General features: G+C 41.1%; 1 protein-coding gene across 1 annotated transcript in view; it reads right to left on the bottom strand.

The window, feature by feature from the left end:
• The window catches only part of p3h1 (prolyl 3-hydroxylase 1), a 36,061-nt gene that overhangs the window by 10,763 nt on the left and 710 nt on the right, over positions 1-24,588 (bottom strand). The window contains 3 exon segments of the mRNA XM_034167381.1: positions 17,312-17,443; positions 17,570-17,759; positions 20,157-20,309. Of these exon segments, the coding sequence (XP_034023272.1) occupies positions 17,312-17,443; positions 17,570-17,759; positions 20,157-20,309 (475 nt within the window).

Raw genomic sequence — 24,588 nt, 5'->3', positions numbered from 1 at the left:
GCACTTTACAACGATGCCTCACATTCACCCATACACACACACAAATGTCAGGGTGCTGCCATACAAGGCGCTCACTATGCCCTGGGAGCAAGTCAGGGTTTAAGGATCTTGCCCAAGGGCCCTTAGTGATTGTTTGGTCTGGCTGGAGTTTGAACCAAAGATCCTCTGGTCTTAAGCACAATGTTTTATCACTAGACCATCACCTCTCACACGGGTATTCATGTTATTAATCGTAGGTCTTGAGCATCCATCATTCTGACCATTTTTAAGGCAAATAATGTTGACATCCATCAATGTGTTTCTGATGGTGTATGAAGACTGACTGAACATACTAAACATGTGCTTTGCTTTGTAGCTTACTGTAAAAGGTTCATATTACAAGTACATTATGGACCTGTCAAAGCAAGGGTGTCACAAAAGTGGTCAGGAGCCCAGATAAGATCTGTGAGCCAAATGTTTACATTACACAGAATGTTGTGCCAAATGACTATGGAGGTGAACTGAGCAAAGGAAGAGTCTTAGTGTTGAACCAATTATTACACTGGAGGATGACATGAAATTCAGGGATGAGGTGAGACAGATAAAGGATGATGGTGATGGGTGCTGGGCAACGACTGCAGTGGTGATGAAGGAAACAGCTAGGAAGGCACTTGGTGTCTTGTCTTGACAGAGAAAGGAAGACCAGGAGACTCGGTAATACTGGCGTGTCCAACCAGTCGATCGCAGGCTGAGTTCCAGTCGATCCCATGACACTGGTGCTGTAACGGACAGTGCTGCTGTAGCAAACTAATGCAGATGGTGCCAGCAATGCACCCATAAGAATGCCAGCTGACGTTAAACGCCACTGAAGAAGAGGGCTCTTCTTCTTCTATGGTGGAGGATGCGAAGGAGAAACAAAAACTAAAATTTAATGGGAGGAGGATTATTTTTTCATTTATTTGAATCACAAATCCATCTGCCTTATGTAAATGTGGCTTTACCAAACAAAGGGAATTTGGAGCGGCATTCTGAGACAATTCACAAGAGCTACGATGCAAACTTCTCGGCTAAATCACCACTGCGCGCCCGAAAAGTCCAGGCATTGAAAAGTCAGCCAGCAGCACAACAGTCTGTAAATATTTGGCAGGCACTTCACTAACTTTGCTTCCATTGAGGCTGTTGTCAGTTTTCTCTGTTTTCCATTTGGGGAAAATATGTGGCATGCATGACGTCCAAAGTGGCATCACTCTTCAACCTGGATAGAGCTGCTATTGAGAATGAGATCTTTACACTAAAAAATGAGATTGAGCTCAAATCCAGAGCAACAGCTGGCATGAATGTCCAATTCTGGAATCTAATGCAGAAAGAAGTACCCCAACTTCAGACAAATTGCACAGAATTTGGCTCTACTTTTTGGATCAACCTATGTGTGTGAGTCTGCCTTTTCACATATGAAAATCATCAAGTCAAAATACAGATCCGCCACGACTGACGACCCCTTGTGGCCTGCTTACAACTGGCACTCAGCTCCTACTGTCCGGGCTATGAGAGGTTAACTGCCTCCTCTCAGTGCCAGATGTCCCACTAAGGAAGGAAACAACTTTTCCAACTTGAATTAGGCATTTGGATTGTTTGTTGTTGTGTTGTTATGGCCCAGCCTAGGCCTACTTAGTTGGGTCATCTGGGGCACTTCCGTGACCGTGGAGAGCGAAGGTTTGTTTCTTGGTGTTTTTGTCTTCTTTGATGAAAATAAATGAAAATAAAATTGGGTGACCCTCTCAAAAGTGTGGGTGGAAGTTGTGGGGGGCCAAAATCCAAAATGGCCGCCATGAAAATATTCAATGTACAGGAAACTTTTTACTGGTGCATTTTAGACCCTATAAATGTATTACCAATAGATATAAATGTGATGCCAAAATGTCAGATAAGCCATTCAAAAAAAGCTCTGTGATGTCATAATGACGTCAAATGACGTTATTTTCAAAATGGCTGCCGTATAGCTATGCAATGTACAGGAAACTTTTTCCTGGTGCATTTTAGAGCTCACAAATGTATTACCAACATATATAAATGTAATACCATAATGTCAGATAAGCAGTTCAACACTGTTCTTTGATGTTATTTTCAAAATGGCTGCCATATAGATATGCAATGTACAGGATACTTTTTCCTGGTGCATAGTAGAGAAGCTTGAATCTTCGACTGGACTGGGTTGCTTGACGTGAGGACGTTTCGCTTCAAATCACAGAAGCTTCCTCAGCTAAAATTCTTGCTCTGGTAGTCTGACTTCTGTCTTGACTCTTGTAGAGAAGAATAAACCAGAAGCCAACAAAAGCTGGAGTTTTTTAACCTAACCAGACCCCTCCTACCGAGAGGCCGACTGCTATAGGCTAGTGACTAAACAATAGCTCTAATTAGCACCTATTGTGCTCTAGTTAGCACTCTCCTAATCATGGGATGGAAGCCTCCCCGATGGCTCCCTTGACAACTCTCCTTATGAAGTGAATGACTCATTACCATGAACAAAAGACTGAAACTGCTTTGACCTGAGTATCCCATTGTAAACAGGGGAGAAAGCGTGTCTGAGACCCGCCCCCCGGTTAAGGCTGGGTTTCAACTGTTTTACAAAGAATGCTTCTTTGACACCTCTCTCAAACTATTTCTTCTCTCTGGCTAAGATTTTAACTTCCTTGTCCTCAAACGTGTGGTTAGTGTCTTTCAGGTGGAGATGAACTGCAGACTGAGGTCCACTGGCGCCCTCTCTGCGGTGCTGGTATAGCCTCTTCTTTAAAGGTTGCTTAGTCTCACCTATGTAGTGTTCATTACAGTTTTCCTGACATCTGATATAATACACTACATTGCTGTGTTTGTAACTAGGGATCCTGTCCTTAGGGTGAACTAATTTCTGTCTCAAGGTGTTAACCGGTTTAAAGTAAACTGGGATTTTGTGCTGTCTGAAGATCCTACTCCTGCTAAATAAGGGAGAGACACTCTTCTTCTTGTCTCCGTCTCCTGTCTATCTGGTATTTTTGTTTTCTGGGACTTCTGCAATTTGTCCAGGGACCATCGTGGGTACCCACATACTGTGAGGGCTTTCCGTACAAGTTGTTGTTCTTTAGCCCTTCCCTCTGCAGTTGTGGACACCTGTAGGGCTCTGTGTTGAAGAGTCCTGATCACCCCGAGCTTGTGTTCAAGGGGGTGGTTTGAGCCAAAGAGCAGATATTGGTCAGTGTGAGTGGGTTTTCTGTAAACCTCTGTCTGGAGCTGCCTGTTCTCTCCAATCGTAACATCACAGTCCAAGAAGGCTAAATGGTTGTTTCTGGCATCCTCACGTGTGAACTTGATATTGGAATCCACCGAATTGATGTGTTCTGTAAAGTCCTCGACCTCCTGTTGCTTGATTTTAACCCATGTGTCATCGACATATCTGAACCAGTGACTCAGAGAGATGCCCGTGAACGACGTCAAGGCTGTCTTCTCCACTCGCTCCATGTACAGATTGGCCACAATGGGGGATACCGGAGACCCCATCGCACAACCATGGATCTGCCTGTAGTAATTCCCCCTAAACAGGAAATACGTGGTGTTAAGACAGATCCCCAAGAGTTGGCAGATGTGGTCTGGTGTGAGTTTGGTCCTTTCAAGTAGAGACACATCCTCCAGCAGTCTCTGCCTCACAGCTGAGATGGCCTCAGCAGCGGGGATGCAGGTGAACAACGAAGTCACATCAAATAACACCATAGTTTCATCTGCCTCCAGCTGCAGGTCCTTGATCTTGTTCACAATATCTTGTGTGTTCTCCACATGGTGGTCTGAGTTACCCACTAGAGGAGCCAAAATGCACTTGAGGTGCTTGGCCAAATTGTATGTGATGGAATCTGTGCTACTTACAATAGGCCTGAGTGGCACGTCCTGTTTGTGGATTTTGGGCAGTCCATAGATGCATGGAGTGGTGTCCCCCGGGTACAGTCTGTAGTATGTCTGCCTGTCGATGAGTCCCTCTTTCTCCAGGTTTTGGAGGTAGCTAATGATTTTCTTCTTATAGCCACTCGTGGGGTCTCTCTTCAGACGTTCGTATGTACTGGAGTCACTGAGCAAGTTGTTGATCTTGGCCTCATAGTCCGATGTGTTCAGGACAACCGTGCATCTGCCTTTATCTGCTGGCAGGATAAGGATGCTTTGGTCCTTCTGCAGTGCTGCCAAAGCTTTCTGTTCTTCTCCTGTGATGTCGGACGGAGGAGGCTTAGCACTGTTAAGCACTGCTGTGACTCTTAGTCGGAGGTCCCCAGCTTCTGACTCTGACAAACTGTTATGTTTAATGGCTGACTCTACTGCAGTGATGTAATCTACTGTCAGTATATGTTTAGGGGTCACTGAGAAATTTAGTCATTTGGTGAGCACATCCTTTTCTGTCTGTGTAAGAACCCTGTCAGACAGATTCTTTACCCAATTTTTCCTGTTGTCACTAATTTGTCTGCGTGTATCTTTAAAAGTACTCCCCCTGAAAGTACGCCTTTTCTGCACTAAAAGGTTGTGAAACTTCCTGATTTGCCGCTCCTTACTTTTTAAATGCTCAGCCATTTGAATTTTAACTATGAACTTTGTGATCTTATTATGGGCCTCTTCCCCCACTAAGGTTTCTAACCTTTTGTAAAGACTATCAAGATTATTTTGGAGGTCTAATATTTTAAAATGAAGCCTTCTAATTCTAAGACCCAAAATCCTCCTAAGGTAACTGTGCTGGATCTTTTCTGCTGTGTGGCCTGCTTCTAGTGCCTTTTGCTTCATGCATTTGGGAATAACATTGTTTTGTTTGCATCTTAGGTTAAATCTTAAGTGGTTGCTAAGGTTAGCTATCTTTTAGCAGTCCTTTCCAGCTTACATACCAATGCCAGGGCATCATGCCCACAGTTGGTCGCAATGTTTCTGTGTAGGCTCTCAGTTGTCCAGGTGGTTTCCATAGTAGAGAAGCTTGAATCTTCGACTGGACTGGGTTGCTTGACGTGAGGACGTTTCGCTTCAAATCACAGAAGCTTCCTCAGCTAAAATTCTTGCTCTGGTAGTCTGACCTCTGTCTTGACTCTTGTAGAGAAGAATAAACCAGAAGCCAACAAAAGCTGGAGTTAACCTAACCAGACCCCTCCTACTGAGAGGCCGACTGCTATAGGCTAGTGACTAAACAATAGCTCTTGTGCGATGAGGTCTCCAGTATCCCCCACTGTGGCCAATCCGTACATGCACAATCTGTACAAACTACAGAGGATCTTCAGACAGCACAAAATCCCAATTTACTTTAAACCAGTTAACACCTTGAGACAGAAATTAGTTCACCCTAAGGACAGGATCCCTAGTTACAAACAGAGCAATGTAGTGTATTATATCAGATGTCAGGAAAACTGTAATGAACAGTACATAGGTGAGACTAAGCAACCTTTAAAGAAGAGGCTATACCAGCACCGCAGAGAGGGCGCCAGTGGACCTCAGTCTGCAGTTTATCTCTACCTGAAAGACACTAACCACACGTTTGAGGACAAGGAAGTTAAAATCTTAGCCAGAGAGAAGAAATGGTTTGAGAGAGGTGTCAAGGAAGCATTCTTTGTAAAACAGTTGAAACCCAGCCTTAACCGGGGGGGCGGGTCTCAGACACGCTTTGTCCCCTGTTTACAATGGGGTACTCAGGTCAAAGCAGTTTCAGTCTTTTGTTCATGGTAATGAGTCATTCATGTCATCAGGAGAGTCGTCAAGGGAGCCATCAGGGGAGGCTTCCATCCCATCATTAGGAGAGTGCTAACTAGAGCACAATAGGTACTAATTAGAGCTATTGTTGAGTCACTAGCCTATAGCAGTCGGCCTCTCGGTAGGAGGGGTCTGGTTATGTTAAAAAACTCCAGCTTTTGTTGGCTTCTGTTTATTCTTCTCTACAAGAGTCAAGACAGAAGTCAGACTACCAGAGCAAGAATTTTAGCTGAGGAAGCTTCTGTGCTTTGAAACGAAACATCCTCACGTCAAGCAACCCAGTCCAGTCGAAGATTCAAGCTTCTCTACTTTGGAAACCACCTGGACAACTGAGAGCCTACACAGAAACTTTTCCTGGTGCATGTTAGAGCCCACAAATGTGCTAACGACATATAAGGGTAGGCTGAAAAGTTTTAAGGCTCCCCATGAAGGAGTAATGCATTAACTGCATTATAGTGAGCCTTAGAACTTTTTAGCCTACCCTCGTATATAGATGTGATGCCATAATGTCAGATAAACCCTTTAGAAATGTTCTGTGACGTCAGTATGACGTCAAGTGATGTCATTTCAATAACAGTCTATATTGCACAATCTGCTTTAGTCTTTCAGTTTGTTAATGTCCATCACTGCAGCCAAAACGTGACTATTCATCTGAATCAGTAGAGTCAGAAATCTCGCTGTCACCATCTTTATCGTCATGACGCGTGAGTTGATGAGGCAACGGTGGCTTAGTGTAGCGAACCACCCGGCACTTGCCATTAATGAATTCCCAACCATGACCAATGGGAGACGGATGTTCCAGCAAATCATAATGAATCTGGCAATAAGTTAGGTAGTTTGTCCTTTCTAAATGGTGGTTCAGAGTATCGTCATCAGGAGGTAGGCAGAGTGTGCTCTTCTTCTTCTTCATTTTTTGCCACCTGGATGGCCTAGCCTACCCGCAAGTAACATCTGCATTCTCCCCATAGATTTCGCACAGGATAAATGTTTTCATAGCTCTTTTCACTTCGTCTCGTAACAACAGACTCTCCCCCACACGTCCAAGGAGTTCCTGGCTTCTGGATCACTGATCACTCTCTGCAAAAGTCTCTTTTTGCCATGACCAAAGAAACCGGATGTGTGGTCACTGCCTGTGATTATATGGAGAGGTATGATGATGTTTGCTACATCTTCAGTGAGCATGGCAGAGCAGCTGATATACTCATTCTTCCGTTTGATGAGAAGATGTCCTTTAAGCTTATGTGAAACATATGCTGCCTGTACATAGACGTCTGTGTCCTCACTGTCTATAACCACAACTTCATCATTGTTCTGAGTCACAAGCTTTGCGCATGCAGATAGCAGCATAGTATCTGCCTCAAGCTGTTTGAATCCGAAGTCTGTACTTGTGATGTCTGTGCTTAGGTTGGTTGACCTCTCACCCTCACAGTATATGATACTGCCTCTAAAGCAGCTAACCATTGTCTTCATGTGATCTTTCATCAGCTTCTGTAATCTGACTTTGTTACTTGAATTAGCCATTATTCTGTTAAACTCTACAGCGCTAGGGAATTCGTCTTCAGGCTTAGGGAAGACATTTGGGATGTAAGAATGTCTGGCTGCCCGTCGTTCGTGTTCGTCATCCTTGATGCTGAAGGGTCGGTTATATGAGTCATTTACAAGAATGATAAGGTGTTCATCACTGTGGCGTGAGAGAATGATGGTGCAGATCTTATTCAAGTAGTTTCTCCACCAGTATTGCGAGCCATCCCTCTTACTGGCCTCTCGATCTTCGGGTGTAGGTGTGGCTAGTCTCGAGAGCAGTGCAATGTCCACAACGCTAATGTGGCCACGTGGTTTCTCCGGGGCGGGGTCTTTGTTGAATAGCTCCAATAACTTGCTCTTACAAGTCTTTCACATAGACCCATCTACATTGTACATGGACAGACACTCCTCCGTCACTCATCCCTCAAGGACTGTCTCAAGTTTGATGATTCCTGATCCATCTGCAAGATCGACCAAGGTCGCCATTCCTGACTTCTCCATCTGGGCTACTGTCATGGATGTGCCAGAGGAGACAGGAACCTGCTCACCAGCAAAATTCCGTCTCTTATTCCTTGGGATGGTTGCAGTTAGGTCTTTGGTCTTGGTAAACACCTGTTCTTGCAAGATGGTTTTGGATTGAGTTTGCCCATCTTCCAGTGCTGTCAATGTTGGGTTCGATTCATCAAATGGTTCAGCTTTGAAGTCTATCATGCATGACTGTAAATCCTGGATGGCTTGCTCATCTTTTCTCATCCTTGCTGGTTGGCACTCTACATGTTTTCTATTGCGACGCTCACACTTCAGGTTTTGCTTAACAGTGGCTTTTATCCTTGCAACATTATTTGCATTCCTTGTTGTTGAGAACAGTTGCTTCTCATTCTGTAGAAGCTGAAGCCAACCCTGTTTCAGCTTTGAGTTGAGGTTCATAGTCGTCTCTATCCAAAGGTCAAGTGGCTGGCAAGAATACGGCAGTCCTGTCATTGACTGTGCAAAGTGATTGTTGAAAAAGTTAATTTGATAATCCGGCAGCGAAGACAACATTGCCCAGTAGTCTGGCAACCATCTCCCATAATCATGGTTGTCATACGCCATCAGTCCAGCATGTCATGACGACGACAGGTATTCCGAACCATTTCTTGCATGACATGCATCAATATTTTGGACTAGAGGGTCTGTCATTTCCAGGAACGAGAGCAAGAAATCACCCATGTCTGTTCCAGGCTTCTCATAGACTTTGTTGATGAGCTGTTATGTCATCATCCTCCTGAAGATCAATGTGCGCTTTCTGTAAAGCTTCCTAAGTCTCAGTAAGAACATTTCGCAGAATGTCGGTTTGACTTGATGGCTCCTGATTGTTCCCGGAGCGTGAGAATTTTTTTGAGACGTTCATGAAGAAGAATCTCTCTCCAGAGCATGATGCAGCGTACACCTCACCTGTAATGCTTGCCCCGCAGAGCCTGGTCAACGGATCCCTCCACTACCACCCCAGCAGCAATGAGGGTCTCTGCTATGCCAGAACCTTTGAATCTTTTATAGACAGCATAAATGTATGACATCTGCTGATGGAATGCTCCAAGAATTGGAATGATGTTCTTGAACACTTTCTGATTCTCCGACTTCAGTTGCACTATGGTCTTGTAGGTCGGCATGTCACCAACAAGAAAGCAGAATGGAATATTCTTCTGTCGCATAGCCAGCATGAGTTTCACCATGATGTCATACATCACTGATTTACTTGGAGGTTCGTTGTACATTGTATGGTAGTACGGCTTACTTTTGTTCAGATGAGGATGTTGACAAGACTGGGAACCACTGTATGCTGGTACCTTCTGCTCCTCAGGCGGTGGTCTGTTACCATTATTGTCTGCACGAGACAATGCATGTATTACCGAGCGGGAACGCTGAGGAGCTGTGGCATTGACTGGTGTCTCCACTGAGGGCCGAGTCGGTGGCTCACTCTTGCTACCAGGGGGGCATCTATACTGTTGGACCTGTGTCAGCTCAGCGCATTTCTGGTTCAGCAGTGCAGAGACTTCCTTCTTGATTAGCTTTGTAGGTTGCTCATTGCTAGCTTTCTTTTCATAGCTTTTTGGCTGCAAGAACATAACGATCGTTTGATGAGCTCCCTTGGAACTGCCTGTCAATGTATCGATTTTGAAATCATCATTATCAACAATCACTATGGCTGGTTTGTCATCTGCAATCTCCTATGGACAGTTTGCTGATGCCTCAATATCTATCAAGGCCCAGTGGACATAAAGACGCAATGCGTCTGCATAGCTAATACAGACTCCACTCTTGTGCAAATTGTCCATTAGATCTTTGCTTCTGGTCATCCTTGTGACGTAGTACATGAATGCCAGACTGATTGTGGTAGGGCTTAGGTCAATGCTTTTCCTCTTGGGTTGTTTGAGCCAGGTCAAAAGTTGCAGCAACAACTCGCATACCTCTTCATCATCTTCAAGATCATCCACGTTAGGTGGCCAAGGGACAGTATGTGTGCTTTTCACCTTCTCAGATAGTCTTTGGGCCACATTTTGAAGAAGCTGCTCATCACTGATGCCGAGACGACATTGTTGCATCAATGTAGTTGCCTCCACCTTGGACGTCATAAACCCACTCACTCTTATTCTTCTCCCTTCTCTCTTGGAATCCAATCGTGTCCTGATATTCGCTTACTAGCAATTCCTTGAGGTACGATGATTTCACATCACCCACTTGATACCCGAAGTCACCAACTATGCATTTATAGTCGGCTAAGAGCGCCTGTAATGATCGGATTTCATGCTCACTGAAGATAACGTTATCAACGTGTCTGAAGAATAAACTCCTCGCTTCAGAGAGAGACACATCCTGAAGGTGCACTGCATCATCAGATTGGAACTTTGAGTGGCTAATGTACTGCTGCCAACTGGCATGGTGGTACATGATGTCATTTGCAAATGGGTCCAAGAGTGCTGATGTTGACAACTAGTCGCTGAAGACGATCCCTTAGCTGTGCGTCTTCTATGTGGACTGGGTGACGTCTGAAAGAATGCCATGCTGACAGTGTGTTAAGTCTGAAGAGCTTACTCTGCATTCTATTTGGATGTTTCTTGTCCTCGCTCTTCATGCGCCAAACGCACATTGTTTTATCATGTAGAAGCCGACTAAATGATGAACGCAAACGCTTTGGTGGAGTAGGTACCTCAGGCACATCATGACACAGAAGTTGATGGTTGACTAGAACGCTGAGCAATGTCCTGTTCTTTCTGCTTGCGTTGCTGGGCCTTTTGCAAATAACTTGAAGATGAGATTGTTATATAACAAGACTTATGCACATAATAACCTGCTGGTCCACTTTCCCATGAAGTTGTGTCATGAATATCACCAAATCTGTCAAGTCCTGTCCAGGCTTTTGACTTTACTTGTAAACTTTCCCACTTATTTTCGGATATAGTATCTGTGGATTGGCAGGCTTTGCCACATTTGAGTAAGCATTCATAATCCATGGCTGGAAAACAGCGATCAAAAATGTCTATCACAAATATCTCTGATGTGGCAACGTAAGCATATTTTCGTTTTCTCTCTCAGCTTTATTTGAAGTGGCGTAGACATATACCTGAAAATGTAAAAAGAGTTAATGAAAACGCCAGCTAAACATGCATATTACACAAGGAAGGAATTTAGAATCCCCAATGGAAATCACAACCCTAATCCTAACCGCATAAGATGTAAAACTGAATGTAAAGGAACTTCCAATGGGGGATTCTAAATTTCTGCCCACCATAATTAAACATGATCCCCACTCCTCACTCTATTAAGTACTTGGACAGCCTACCAAACACCTGGAAATAAAAATGTAATTCATTAACATTAACAGCTGCACAGATGACCAAAAGACCTGAAAATACAAATTTAATTGTGTAGTTTTGGACATTAATAATTTAAATAAACGTAATTTGACGTCATTAAACGTCATTATGATGTCACAGAGTAATATTGAGCTGCTTATCTGACATTATGGTATTACATTTGTATATGTTGGTAATACATTTGTGGGCTCTAAAATGCACCAGGAAAAAATTTCCTGTACATTGCATATCTATACGGCAGCCATTTTGAAAATAACGTCATTTGACGTCATTATGACATCACAGAGCTTTTTTTGAATGGCTTATCTGACATTTTGGTATCACGTTTATATCTATTGGTAATACATTTATAGGGTCTAAAATGCACCAGTAAAAAGTTTCCTGTACATTGAATATTTTGATTTTGGCCCCCCACGACTTCCGCCCACACTTTTGAGAGGGTCACCCAATTTTATTTTCATTTATTTTCATCAAAGAAGACAAAAACACCGAGAAATGAACCTTCGTTCTCCACGGTGACGGAAGTGCCCCAGATGACCCAACTATACTTGTGTTTATTCTTTGCACCATGCATATTTGCTTCAATAGTGCATTATTATTGTTAAAACTATCTTTGTGCCAGAAAATTGTGTTATTGGTGCACATAAATTGCAGCTATGCTCTGGCTTTCGACATGGCTTGGTAGATCTCGATACACTTTCAACTTTAAAAGTAGATCTCAGTTCCAAAAGGTTGGGCACCCCTGCTGTAATAGATTAAGGAAGTACAGGAATGTACAAAGACGAACAAGTTAGTAAAAAAGAACTGGGACAGTCAGAGTGATGACAAAGGTTTACAGGAGTACAAGAATATATAGTATAAGGGGAAGAAAGGGGTGGTAAAGGCAAAGAAAACTGCATGCAGCTGAGCGTGAAATTAAACAGTAAGGACAAAAAAAGGGGACTTGAGCCGATTGGCCTGACAGACAGAAATGTGTTACTATACAAACAAGATGTGAATTTGGAGGGAATACATCAAGGAACTGATGAATGAGGAAAACGAGAGGGAGCGAAGGTTTGATAACGTGCAGAGAGTGAATCTGGAAGTGTGACAGATTAGCATGAATGAAGTGAGGAAAGCTGAAGAGGATGAATAATGAAACGGTGGCTGGTCCAGATGACATACCAGGGGAGGCATGTCAATGTTGATCAGATGAGTAGGTTTCAATCCAGATTCTTCAATAAACTTTTGGAAAGTGAGAGTGCTGATTTTTAAGAATAAGGGTGATGTACAGAGCTGCAGTAACTACAGAGGCATAAGGTTGATCAGCCACAACATGAATTTAAAGGAAACAGTCACGGAAGCTAGGCTGAGAAGAGAGATGAATATCTGTGAGCAGCAATATGATTTCATGTTAAAGCCCACAAAAAAGTTAAGTTTTCTCTGTGTGAGCTGATGGACAAGTATAGAGAAGAGCAGGTTCCAATTCAAGTCCATGTTAAAATGACCAACTTTAGAGCAGAAATAAGCATGTTTGCAGTCTGGCGCAAAAAAAAACAAAAAAAAAGTTTTGCTTTCAACAGATTGTTTCCTCCTTCATGACAACTGCGGTGGGGCGGTGATTTTTTTTTATTATAATTCTTAGTTTAAGATGTTTTAAGCAATGACATTATGCATAATTAGAGGAGTATTTGCTTTGAATGACTACAAGCTGTTGTGGAGGGCTGTGTTTGTCATTTTGAGCAAACGTGGAATAATTTGGCTGTGTGGTGTGTGGTAAGATCATAAAGACATCCCTGCTGCAAAATTCTCATCTAATTTAATGTATACTAACAACTTCAGCACTTTTAGCAGTTATCTGTAACTTGATCAGTTTGATCCTGTTAAGGCACAGTTACTGAGACAATAAGCAGGTTATCTATAATAGCCAAGGGGCTTCTGTCTGCGTGTGTGCGCGTGTGCACATGGCTTTGATCACACAAAAACTGGGGAGCGCTGTCATTTGCCGTTTGGTATACTTATGTATTTTAGGTCAAGGATGAAGGCTCCAAAAACAGAAAGCTGATAGGACAAATATTTTTTTGAGAAATTTGTAATTTTAGCTCATCTGTAAACAATGGACACTGTGCTGCAATGCACCATGGGAGTTCAGGGATTTGAGGTTTTAAATGTTATTGTGGTTCATGTTAGTGTTACTGCTTTATTGTGTTTTTGTAGTTCAGCTGGTTTAGTCACTTTAGTTACATGCTTTGTTGCTGTTAAGATGAATGAGTTAAGTCTCATGTTGGTACCATGAGTGAAATGTGTTGTGGTTTTAATGTCTTCAGCCACTGTCTTTTTTGTCAAATTAAAAGCACCTGCTTACAGCAGCTGTATGTGCAACTTCAATCACAGACAAACTGTGGACAGCTGACATTTGCCATTTGGTATGGTTATGTATTTTGGATCTAGTATGAAAATAGAACATTGATAGGACTAATATTTTTGGAGAAACTACTGATATTAGCTAACAACACTGAACAATGGATCTTGCTAACTACTTTCTGGACACTCACGCCATTCCAACAGAGAGCGGTAAGTCATCTTCATATTAAGGTGTGAGTGTGGTGATTGATTTTAATTAGTAAGTTCAATGTAAGCACATAATATAATTGTAAATATGTTACAAATACATGGATGACACAAGAAAGTGAGAACACTTATTTCCATTGTGGTCCATTTAAAAATCAAATGACAAAGTAGAAGTAAACATAAAATAAAAAAATAATATAATAATAGTGTGTATATGATAACAAGAACCTAAACAATTTATCAATACATTAAGACAGTAAATTAACATTTAAAAAATTACATAATTAACAAGAAATAAAAGGCTTGAGCTCCTCTTCAAAAAAAAATTGTTGAGGTCTGAGGTTCTACAAACATTGTGGAATCACACAACATTCCAACTCATGATACAAGCTTTGCTTAAATTTATTACCACTCTTGAAAAACGTCAGCTAACTTTCTTATAAACTCTACCCAATCTGGAGGCCGTGGATCTCCTGGGTAACATGCTAGTAACTTGTTTTGGTAACTTTTAATGCCCACAGCAAAGCAAATCATTATGAGAACCACCGTGCAGTCCCAAAACAATATGACTTAACACCCAAACCAAGGTTAATCTGTTAGCTTAGCTGGTGTGGACCCGAACATAGGAATGTGTTCAGGCTTCTTTCAATAATGCACTGCCAAGTGTCATTATGACTATGCCACAGCAATGATGCATGGAAAAATGTATGATAAATGTTCTCCAGGAGCAGGACTGGAGACCCCTGCCTTGAGGGTCACAGAGGGTGTCTGTGACATTCAGTCATGGTCTTATTGTGTCATCATCTTATTTTAACCATGGTGGGATTTTCAAGATGTTAGAAAATCCCCCCACCCCATCACAAACTTTGGCATAGTTTGGTAATCTGATGGACCCACTAACACTGTCACGCATGCTGTGACATCACTGGGAGATTTTCTGGAAGCACCAATGTTGTGCTAATGTAATATAATAGGCATGCAACGACTGTTTTTGCATACATCATATGGTGCCAATTCAGTGCGCTGTATCATCAAACTGCACACAACAGTGATTTTCACACACCTGTTTGATACAGAACATCTGGGATACACATCTGTGAAAGTGAGAATGGTGATTTAGCCACCACAACTGTAAGTGCTTTTCACTGGTAGCCATGTTTACACTGACAATGTTGTGCAAGATCCTGAATGTCTGTGAACAGTGTCTGTGCGCCCCTTCGGCTACATCATCGGCATGTCATCTGGTCTTCAAAGGAGACGTTATTTTGTTTTTGGGCAGCCAGTCCAACTAAGGATGGAATTCTTTAGTGCACTGCAAAGACGGAAAATCTTACCAAGTATATTTGTCTAGTCGTCAAACCATCTTATCTACACTTGCACTTAATATAAGAAACAATTTTTTGGCACGCAAATTTTAAGTAAGACATAAGGACTCATTTTTAGATGATACATTTTACAAATCTTGTTCAGTGAAAATATTTTGGAAACATCTTGTTTGCATCATATCTGAGATAAAATTCACTTTTTTGACTCACCATAAGGTTCTGAAGTGGATGGCGTAAAAGATGTAAATTTTGTGAATACTAGTAAAATATAGCTTATAATGAATTTTCGCAGCTAATTGCAAGTCCTAATTTCAACAAATCTTAAAAGTGTACAGCCTCTGGGTTTTTTTTTTAAGAAAAGGCTTTCCTTTGGCACCACTATAATTTTATTTATTAGCTTTTAAATAGGGGAGTCATACTATGACACTGCCAATGAGAAAAATTTGTGTTGTCTGGAAAAATTAGTTCCTCTGAAGGGGATAGCGACATCATAGATCCCGTAGGGGCTCCCCCCAACTTGCGCAAAGGATGCTGGAAGCACACAGCGACAGCCAATCAGAGCAGAAATGCATGGTAGAAAATGCTCCAAAACACTGTATTCTGCATAAATCTATTGCGTTTCTCATGTATTTTGTAAATGTTAATAAGAAATAAACACTTCTAAATGTAAAAATGTTGTTTTTGAACCCAGATTAAAACCTCCGAAGTGATTTACAAGACATTTTACGGATGTAAGCGTGCACACCCTGTGTATGTGCATAACATAAGGTCAAAGGTAACTTCTGGTAATTTTAAAACATCATGTATGTGCACACGCACTTCCTCCTGAAGACATTAGAAGGAATATAAAAAAATCACCATGGAATTCCCCCCAAGAACGTAAATATGTTCTCTTCATTAAAATGACCTGTAATTTTGCAACATGTTTCAAAAATAAACCAACATTATAGCACTTGGATGTCAATAGAAGCTAAATTTTGTGAATTTTGTGACATTTCAAAGGCCCGGGGATGAAAGTGGTGAAAAACGAAAAAAGCTGAAACCCAACATTATGAGGGAATGCTGGAGGGGTGCAGTACCAATTTTGGTGATAAAAAAACAGAACTTTACTTCTTCAAAATCACTCCTCTAGTCGTATTTTCACAAGAATTTACAAATTTAGCTTTTCAACATAAACAGAAAATTATCCTACCTGCAAATTAATGCACAACCACTTTACTTCACATGTACTGCATAAATATACTTCAATCTACTTCTAAATTTTTCGACCTGTCATCTACAGATACAATCAGTTTGGCCACCTCTGGTCTTGTCTTTACATCATTGAAAAGTCGATGGACACCATACGATGCTGTCAGATTGGCGACACATTGTACATACCCCCCCACCCCACCCCCATTTTTTCGTAGCTGTGTTGTGAATGTGATGCGTAGAGAATTGTTAATTTGCTGATCGGCTTTATCCACCACAGAACTCTGGTCAGAGAGTAGATACGGACACGGAGGAACAGTTCAGAGCTTTTATATGCAGATTTGTTGCCTAACAGATGAACTTGAATGGCTCAGATTAACACGCTGGGTGCACAGTCATTGGAATGAAACTTCCATAAACAATTAAATGGTCCGAATTAATAGTTTACGGACAAATTTATGGTTTCTGCAAGACAGAAACACAAAACAATGTGATTTTATTACAAATCCTAAACACACGGTGCTTATTAATACAGTAATATCAGATCAACACCAATAACTGCAGTGCTATGCAAGTATAACAGCAGACATTGTCTAAGCAGAGCATACAGCGGCTAGTTAGCTAGGCCCTTAACCAATCATGCCAAATAACTTAAAACATCCCCACTCGGCAGGAATCACTATCAACGCTACACAACATCCATTCGCTATGAATCAGAAAACCCTCTGCAAATAGGTAACTCACCCTCTTAATGAAGACATTTTACTTTAAACGCAGCGCGGTTGGATCCAAAAATAACTCTGGTCGTCCGCTAACGCAACCAAACCTAACGGTGTATTGGGGTTGCCCAAATCGGTGCCTGACCTAAATAACATTATACAGATACAACTAAAGTAAATTTATAACACAATAGATTTGCACTGATCTCAAAAATGACCCAGGCGACTGGCAAAAAAAGCAAAAATCTGCCAAAAAGAAAAGATTTTTCATCCCTGAAGGCCGTACAGCTTTAAGTGAATTTTCAATACTTATTGTGCTTGAAAACAAGGTGGTTTAACATGTAACAAATAACAGAAAACCCAAAGTGTAACATCTTTCATGCTTCTTATTCTTCTGATTGTACTACTAATACTCATCCTGTTTTCCACTCACTGTTGTAGTAGGAGAACTGGAGATAGTTGAAGTGTGAAGGCAGGAAGTCCTCAAAGGGCTTTTCTGTGCCGGCAGTGGAGGCCAGCTCAAGAGAGCAGTGCTGCCTGCAGTTCAACACCTGCATGTAATGGTCTGACACACAAAGGAAACAGTGTTAATGTACTTTACTACAACTGGAACTCCATATCTGCGTGATACCAAATTCTCAAGTGTCCCGTTGGTCCATTCTGCACAATACTCATAGCTGGACTGTGTCACCTGTTATAGTCTGGAAGAGATCTGCACTGTACTCCATGTAGTTGTATCCGTCATAGTTGTAGGAACCCTCGCACAGCACTCGGCACTCCTTATCCGCCGTGAAGTACTCAGCGACGGCTGCTTCAAAGTGCTCAGCAGCCAGACCAAATGAGTTGTCGCTGTAATAACTCTTCCCCAGCATGAACTCAGCCTGAGAAGAGTATCCAATGAGACGGCTTACAGCAAGAGTGACAAATTCAATCACAACAAGAATAAGACAGTAACTTGACAATTATAATAACGACAACTGCTATTTGCACAGTAATTGTTTCTGCAGGTAAAACTTGATGCAGGCCTAGATTGGCTGTGCCTTCTGATTATCAGATTATCCTGTCTCTGATTGGCTGTGCCTTCTGATTATCAGATTATCCTGTCTCTGATTGGCTGTGCCTACTGATTATCAGATTATCCTGTCTCTGATTGGCTGTGCCTACTGATTATCAGATTATCCTGTCTGATTGACTGTGCCTTCTGATTATCAGATTATCCTGTCTCTGATTCGCTGTGCCTACTGATTATCAGATTATCCTGTCTCTGATTGGCTGTGCCTTCTGATTATCGATTATCTTGTCTCTGACTGGCTGTGCCTTCTGATTATCGAATTATCCTCTCCCTGATTGGCTGTGCCTTCTGAGATGATGAAAAAGTCCTACCGCAATTAACGCGGGAATATTATGATGGCGAATAGCAATTGCGATATCATAAATTTATAAAATCTTTTGACTGATCCTTTTTTGCTTGAGACTGCCACATCGGATCCGGTATTGATCCACACCTTGATTTTGGCCCAAGTTTTACACTGGCTGTCCTTTCTGATGTAAGTCCACACATATGTGTAGAATGAGGCACAGGTGGCCTTGAACCTGAGATCTTCTTTGAGAGGCTAAGTGTGGAATGTATGGGCTTGTAATCAGTGGTGGGCACAGTTCCACTAATCCACTAATTAGTGAAGCTAACTTTTTTGTTAGCAGATTAGTTTTTCAGGTAACTTCAAAAACCATCAGCGGACCAAGTAGCTTCCGCTAATTTGGTCCGCTAACGTTTTCGTAGTTAGTAACGGTGAAAAACATTTGTAAACCCTAAAATCATATAAGTTGGTTCCTGTCTGCTACTTATTTTGCAGCAGTCAGGCAGCTGAGAGGAGCTGAGCTCAACTCTAACCCAGCAGAAGGGACCTGGTTGCCAGACTGCTACAAAAAAAAAAAAAAAAAAAAGTAATTTCCATTCACAGCATACAGCGGTCCAGCCATGAGGCAGACGTCCTGAAAAGAAAAGCATGTTTGACTTATGGTTTTGAACATTAACACACACAGATGCCAAAATGCATTATGGCAGTGTTATATGCATTTTGAACCATCTACTGGATGGCAGTGTGAATGCTGCCCGGTTATATCACATGGTTGTAGAGCTGAATCACAACTTTGCAAATGCTTTTTTTTTAACAAATGAAAAAATGACATATTTTACAAATACATATTTATTTGTAAAAGCCAACACATGTTACAGCCACATGTGTGTTGGCTTTTACATCAACCAATCAGCAGTGATGAGGGAAGGATCATTTTAGCCATAATGCATTTTGGCATCTGTGTGTCTTAATGTTCAAAACATTCAGAATTAGAGCATTATTTTAAAATTAAAAGATATGTGTTATATTTTCACTTTGTAAAAATGTCAGAATTGACAATGTAGTTATTCTATCCGGATTAATTTGATTTATAAATCAAAACCATAAGTCAAACATGCTTTCCTTTTCAGGACGTCTGCCTTACGGCTGGACTGCTGTATGCTGTAAATGGAAATGACTCACTCTTACAGCAGTAAGCAGGGTGTACAAAGACAGAAGCTATGTTGTGTTGGGTTTGTGATCATCTTTGATTCTAATCAGAAGCGTTGTTGGTGCTTAAATTCAAAACCAGCTGGTCAGTAGCTGAGAGCGTACTGAAGACAGTAATGAAAGTTAGCGAGTAGCTGTAGCTTACGCTAAATTTTTTTGTGGTTTATCGTTAGCATTATAAAAGCTAACTTTTTAGTAAGCTGATTAGCGGTTATCGAAAGCTAACTTTTTGGTTAGCTGTGCCCACCACTGCTTGTAATCCTCTTTCCCTAGTTATTAAAGCTTCAGGAACAAAAGCATCATTTAGTGGATTTTAACATTTAGCAACTCAATTAAGGTATGAAAGAAAATGGCGGTGTTGTGGCATGATAAAGCAATTTTTAAACTTGCAATTTTCAAACAATGTCATTTATGCCTATTCAGAGATGACAAGAATCATTTTACTTTCAGTGTTTTTAGCTTGCCCCATAGCTATACAATGTGTAGCTGTTCAACCTATGAATGTGTGAGCATTCTAAATCATTATTGAAGGGATATATTGTTTTTGTCCTGACTGAAAAGATGAACCCAAAAATATCCATAAATAGAGCTTGAGTTGAAAAATCACAGAGTTCCCTTTTAAATCTGGCCAGCTGCAGCAAGCAGATGTGACAATTACAAAATGTGTACAGATTAAATGTTCATACAGTGACACAAACAAAAAATACAAACCATATGTGGCCTGGCTTCTAAATCTTTGAAGTACTCCTTCTGTACTCCAGCCATCATTCTGTAGTAATCCAGGTTCTGTCTCATCTCCATATGATCGGGGTTGGCCAGGAAAAATGTGTTGGCCGCTGCAACCGCCTTGTCCAGTTTATTGATCTGTCCAAACAGAGGCATTAAGCTCATCCTGCCATTTTTAAAGATACATAAAATCACCTGAACTAGACTTTGCACTAAAGAAAAACCTGCTGACTGTTTTGTTTTTGTTTTTTTATCACAAGCAATGCTTTCAAATAGTGATGGTGATGGCCAAGTGAGGCTTCATGAAGCATTTGATAATTTTCTAAGCCCACTAGATGGCAGTGTCTTTTCAAAAAAGGGTTCAAGCACACTACACTTCAGTTTGCTCCAAAGATCCAAGAGCTACACATAGCTCTGGTATCTTTGCTTTGAACCCCATTTTTATGAGACAGGCATCTAGTGAGCACCCCCGCCAAAAAAACCCCTAAAAAACAGCAAAGTCTTCACAAATCTTAACTGGGCCATCACAACAACCTATGACAAAATTTTGCAATCCTGACCTTCAGGGACCACTAACCTGCACATTTGCTATCTTACCTGCGCTGCACACAGCTGATTTGCTGAGTCAGGTGTCCATCAGCTCTCGACTGGCTGAGCATACCTGAACAGGCAGAGATGAATGTGCATGTTCAGAGTCCCTGAGGATCAGGGTTGGGAACCACTGCTCATGTGCGCACTTCTACGTGCTCCCCACAGAGTGTCATCATAGATTAGTTTTCTTTTGCAATGAGTTATTGTAAATAGTCAGTCTTTCATTTGGCAGTGTCCTAATGTTAGCCTGGAATTACAAGTGTCTATGAGGTAACATTTAGAAAACAATCATTTAGAGACAAAGGTCATTGGATCTGGGCCTTTCTGTGTGGAGTTTGCATGTTCTCCCTGTGTTTATGTGGGTTCCCTCCACGTACTCCAGCTTCCTCCCATTGCCAAAGACATGCAGGTTAGGTGATCTGGTGACTCTGAATGCAATCACAGGCATGACTGTGGTTGTCTGTCTATTTGTTGCCCTGCGACAGACTGTCGTCTTGTCCAGGGTGTACCATGCCTTGTGCCCTATGACTGCTGGGATAGGCTCCATCCCCCGTGACCCTTGATTGGAGGAAGTGGATATGAAAAATTAATGAATGATCATATAGTTTTTCTTTAATATGAGAGGAGCGCCGCAAGGCTCCTTCTATGGTAGACAGAGGCACAAACCGTTAATGGCACAAAAAAAAAAAAAAAAAATCTTCCCAGTGTGGAAAAAGCCACAAACCGACAGTAGACGAACATAGACATTATCAAGAGGAGTAGACGATGTATTGGTTGCTGAGGTGCAGGAAATGCCCCCCCGAAGCGGAAGGGTTTTAACCATCCGCCCTTTTCAGGTTTCAAATCCCGCAAAACCTCGGAGAGGTCGCCGCGCTGCGAGATCTCAGTAACACTGAGAACTGCATTGAGATGCTCTGATCACGCTGCACTTTAACTGCTGCACACGGACAACACCATTAACATCAACATAAAATTATTTTTATATTGTGCCTAAAACTCTTATTAATATATTCTCTGGGTTTATAGACGTTGTTATTGTGTTTGTTTTATGTAAACATGCGAGAATCACAGGCTGTCTCTCCATTATTTTCAATGGGAGCTGCTGTGAGCTTCACTCGCTTCCTGATCATGTCGTTCTGGGGGAAAGTGAAGTTTGCTCTTTAACGTCTTGATTATTGTTCTTTACAACACTGTTTGTCCTCTTTGGTCCAGACTAATATATATGTCTGAAATTCGGTTTGCGTTTATTAAATTCCACGCAGATTAAACGTAGCAGACACGGATTATTTGTTATAATTGTTTTAGCAAGTTTTCAGGGTATCATGCAGCAGTCTCTTATTAACGTGATGAAAAGCATAAAAAAAAATACATTTTTGTAGTATAATATTCATTTACAATTGTCATCATGCGGATTCTCTATGTTGTTTTGACTGCAGTGACTCTCTGGCGCGCAAAGGATGGGATACGTGAAAACCCTGGATGCTCATGCTCCACCGATAGTGCAGCAGATAACAGAATATTTACAGAGGAATCCTTCAAATCTGGAAAGAAGCACCAAAGTTGCCACAAATACTCCTTAGACATTACTCTTTTGAAAAAACTGAGTAGCCACTTGAATTTTCAGTAGGCAGCCAGGTAGGGGTCAATTGAAGAATTACACAGGGGTCAAAATTTAAAAATGTTTCAATCATATTGAAAGCTATACCACATTATTTGTCTGATCACAACGATACCAAAAAGGTATAGTTTGGACTATCAATGACTGAATGTTATGGAGTTATGGGGTAAAAACAGCAAGAATGGTAACAAAGGTTAGCATTAGTTTGTACAGGGATCAAATGTTAAAGTTGCTCTAAATATTGTAAAATGTGATGCAAATTATTGGTTGAGTTAATAGGGTTTTAAAAAGGAATAGTTTGCACTATGTGGCATGCTTAGTTATCATGTTACAGGGTAACATATGTCACGTCATAGAATCCAATGGATGTCGACATTGCTCTACCTTTACCTTGCAGACCAAGCATTCAACACAGTCAAAACTATTTCATTTATTAATCCTATTAGTTCAACCAATAATTTGCACCACGTTTTACCAAAATTGGAGCAACTTTAACTTATAACCCCTGTACAAACTGAAATTGACCTTTGTCACCATTCTTGTTGTTTTTACCCCATAACTCCCTACTAGTGGCTACTCAGTTTTTTCAAAAGAGTAATGTCTAAGGACTATTTGTGCCAACTTTGGTGCTTCTTTCCAGAAATGAACAATTGTTACAGTTATCCGCTCCACTACGAAGCATTTACTCAAAAAAAAAAAAAAAAAAGTCTGAAGGACCTAATGACATGGTGAGATCCTAAAGAGCTTCGCTCGTCATGTCCACGACATATACATATTACCCTTATCACATCACAAAGATCTCATTAGGATGAAAACCAATCAGGTTATTAATGTAAAAACTTGCTGACTGGTTGTAGTTGGTTCCAGAATTTAAAAATTTGCTTTATGAGGATAGGCTCTTGCAACTGGGTCTCACAAGTCTTGAAGACAGACGAACCCGAGGTGGTTTGATTGAAATATATAGAATTTTGCATGGCTTTGAGAATGTTGACCCCACTGTATTTTTTGAAATGAGAAGGTATACTGGCCTTAAGAGGTCATGAATTGTGCTTGGAAGTTAATAGCTCTAGATTGAATGTGAGAAAAAAATTCTTTAGTAACCGAGCAGTAAAGATCTGGAATAGTTTGCCACCTGAAGTGGTCTTATCCTCGAGCACAGATATTTTTAAAGCAAATTATGATCTGTATTACAGTATAATGAATGCCACCAGATTTTAAAATTGTTAATAGCTGTTTTTATTGTTATGATTTGTTATGATGTGTCGTTATATACAATCATGTATACAAATATTTTGCACAATAAAATTAATTATGAATTATAATGTCCTCCTTTGTCGGCTGGTTGTTTCAGCCGTAAGGTCGAGAGAAGAATGTGTTCTTTGAAAAAATAAACTCTACCTTCCTGTTGGAATTCCACAATGGGAGCTCAGGTAGGTCAACGTGGCAGCTCACACAGTGAATGTTAACACCCCCACTGTTTTGTCTTTTTTGTTGTTGTTTATTTGTTTGTTTCTTTACGTGATTCATACCGTGTACCGGTGTCGTGGTCTGAGTTTGCACCGGTCTCATTTTACCACGCGCATGCACAAATCGATTTTTTTTTCCGCGGTCAACTTCCGGGAGCTCTAGAATGACCATTTCTTGCAGCAATCTTCAACCGAGCAGACGTATTTTGAAATAACTGCATTTTCCACACACTTTTGATTCAGAAAACTTGAAGTGGGACATAAATTCAGACTTGCAGGCTGGAAATTTCAGACTAGCTAGGTAACTAGTAACCAGAATTATAATGGTTAAATCAATAAGCATCAATAGAAAGTGACAGGATTTACTTGTGGTTCCAATTAAAGAAAATTCTTTAATATATTTGCTTGGCAAATTTGGACCAGGGTCAATAACACACAAGTCTCAGTATATACCAAGATGGTAAAATCAGACTGGTGGTAAGTTCAGACTGTGGCTGCTACAGTCTGAATTTACCTGGTAAACTCAGACTGGCGGTAATCTCAGACCGTGACACCGTTATAAACTCAACTGTATCACTATGATGCTGCTTTCAAGGAGCCTCTCACATCGAGGACACGCTTTAAAATCTAAGTAAAATTCAAACGTAACAGCACAAAAACTATTTTTATGTCTGTTAAATCAGTTAAACGACATGTTAGAGTCGGTTTTATTTTAGTGTTGTAAAAGTCGAGTCAGTCACCG

The sequence above is a fragment of the Thalassophryne amazonica genome, chromosome 3 (genome assembly GCF_902500255.1).
Source record: "Thalassophryne amazonica chromosome 3, fThaAma1.1, whole genome shotgun sequence".
NCBI lineage: Eukaryota > Metazoa > Chordata > Actinopteri > Batrachoidiformes > Batrachoididae > Thalassophryne > Thalassophryne amazonica.
Note: the sequence above shows the minus strand (reverse complement) of the source record. Positions and strands in the feature narration are given on the sequence as shown.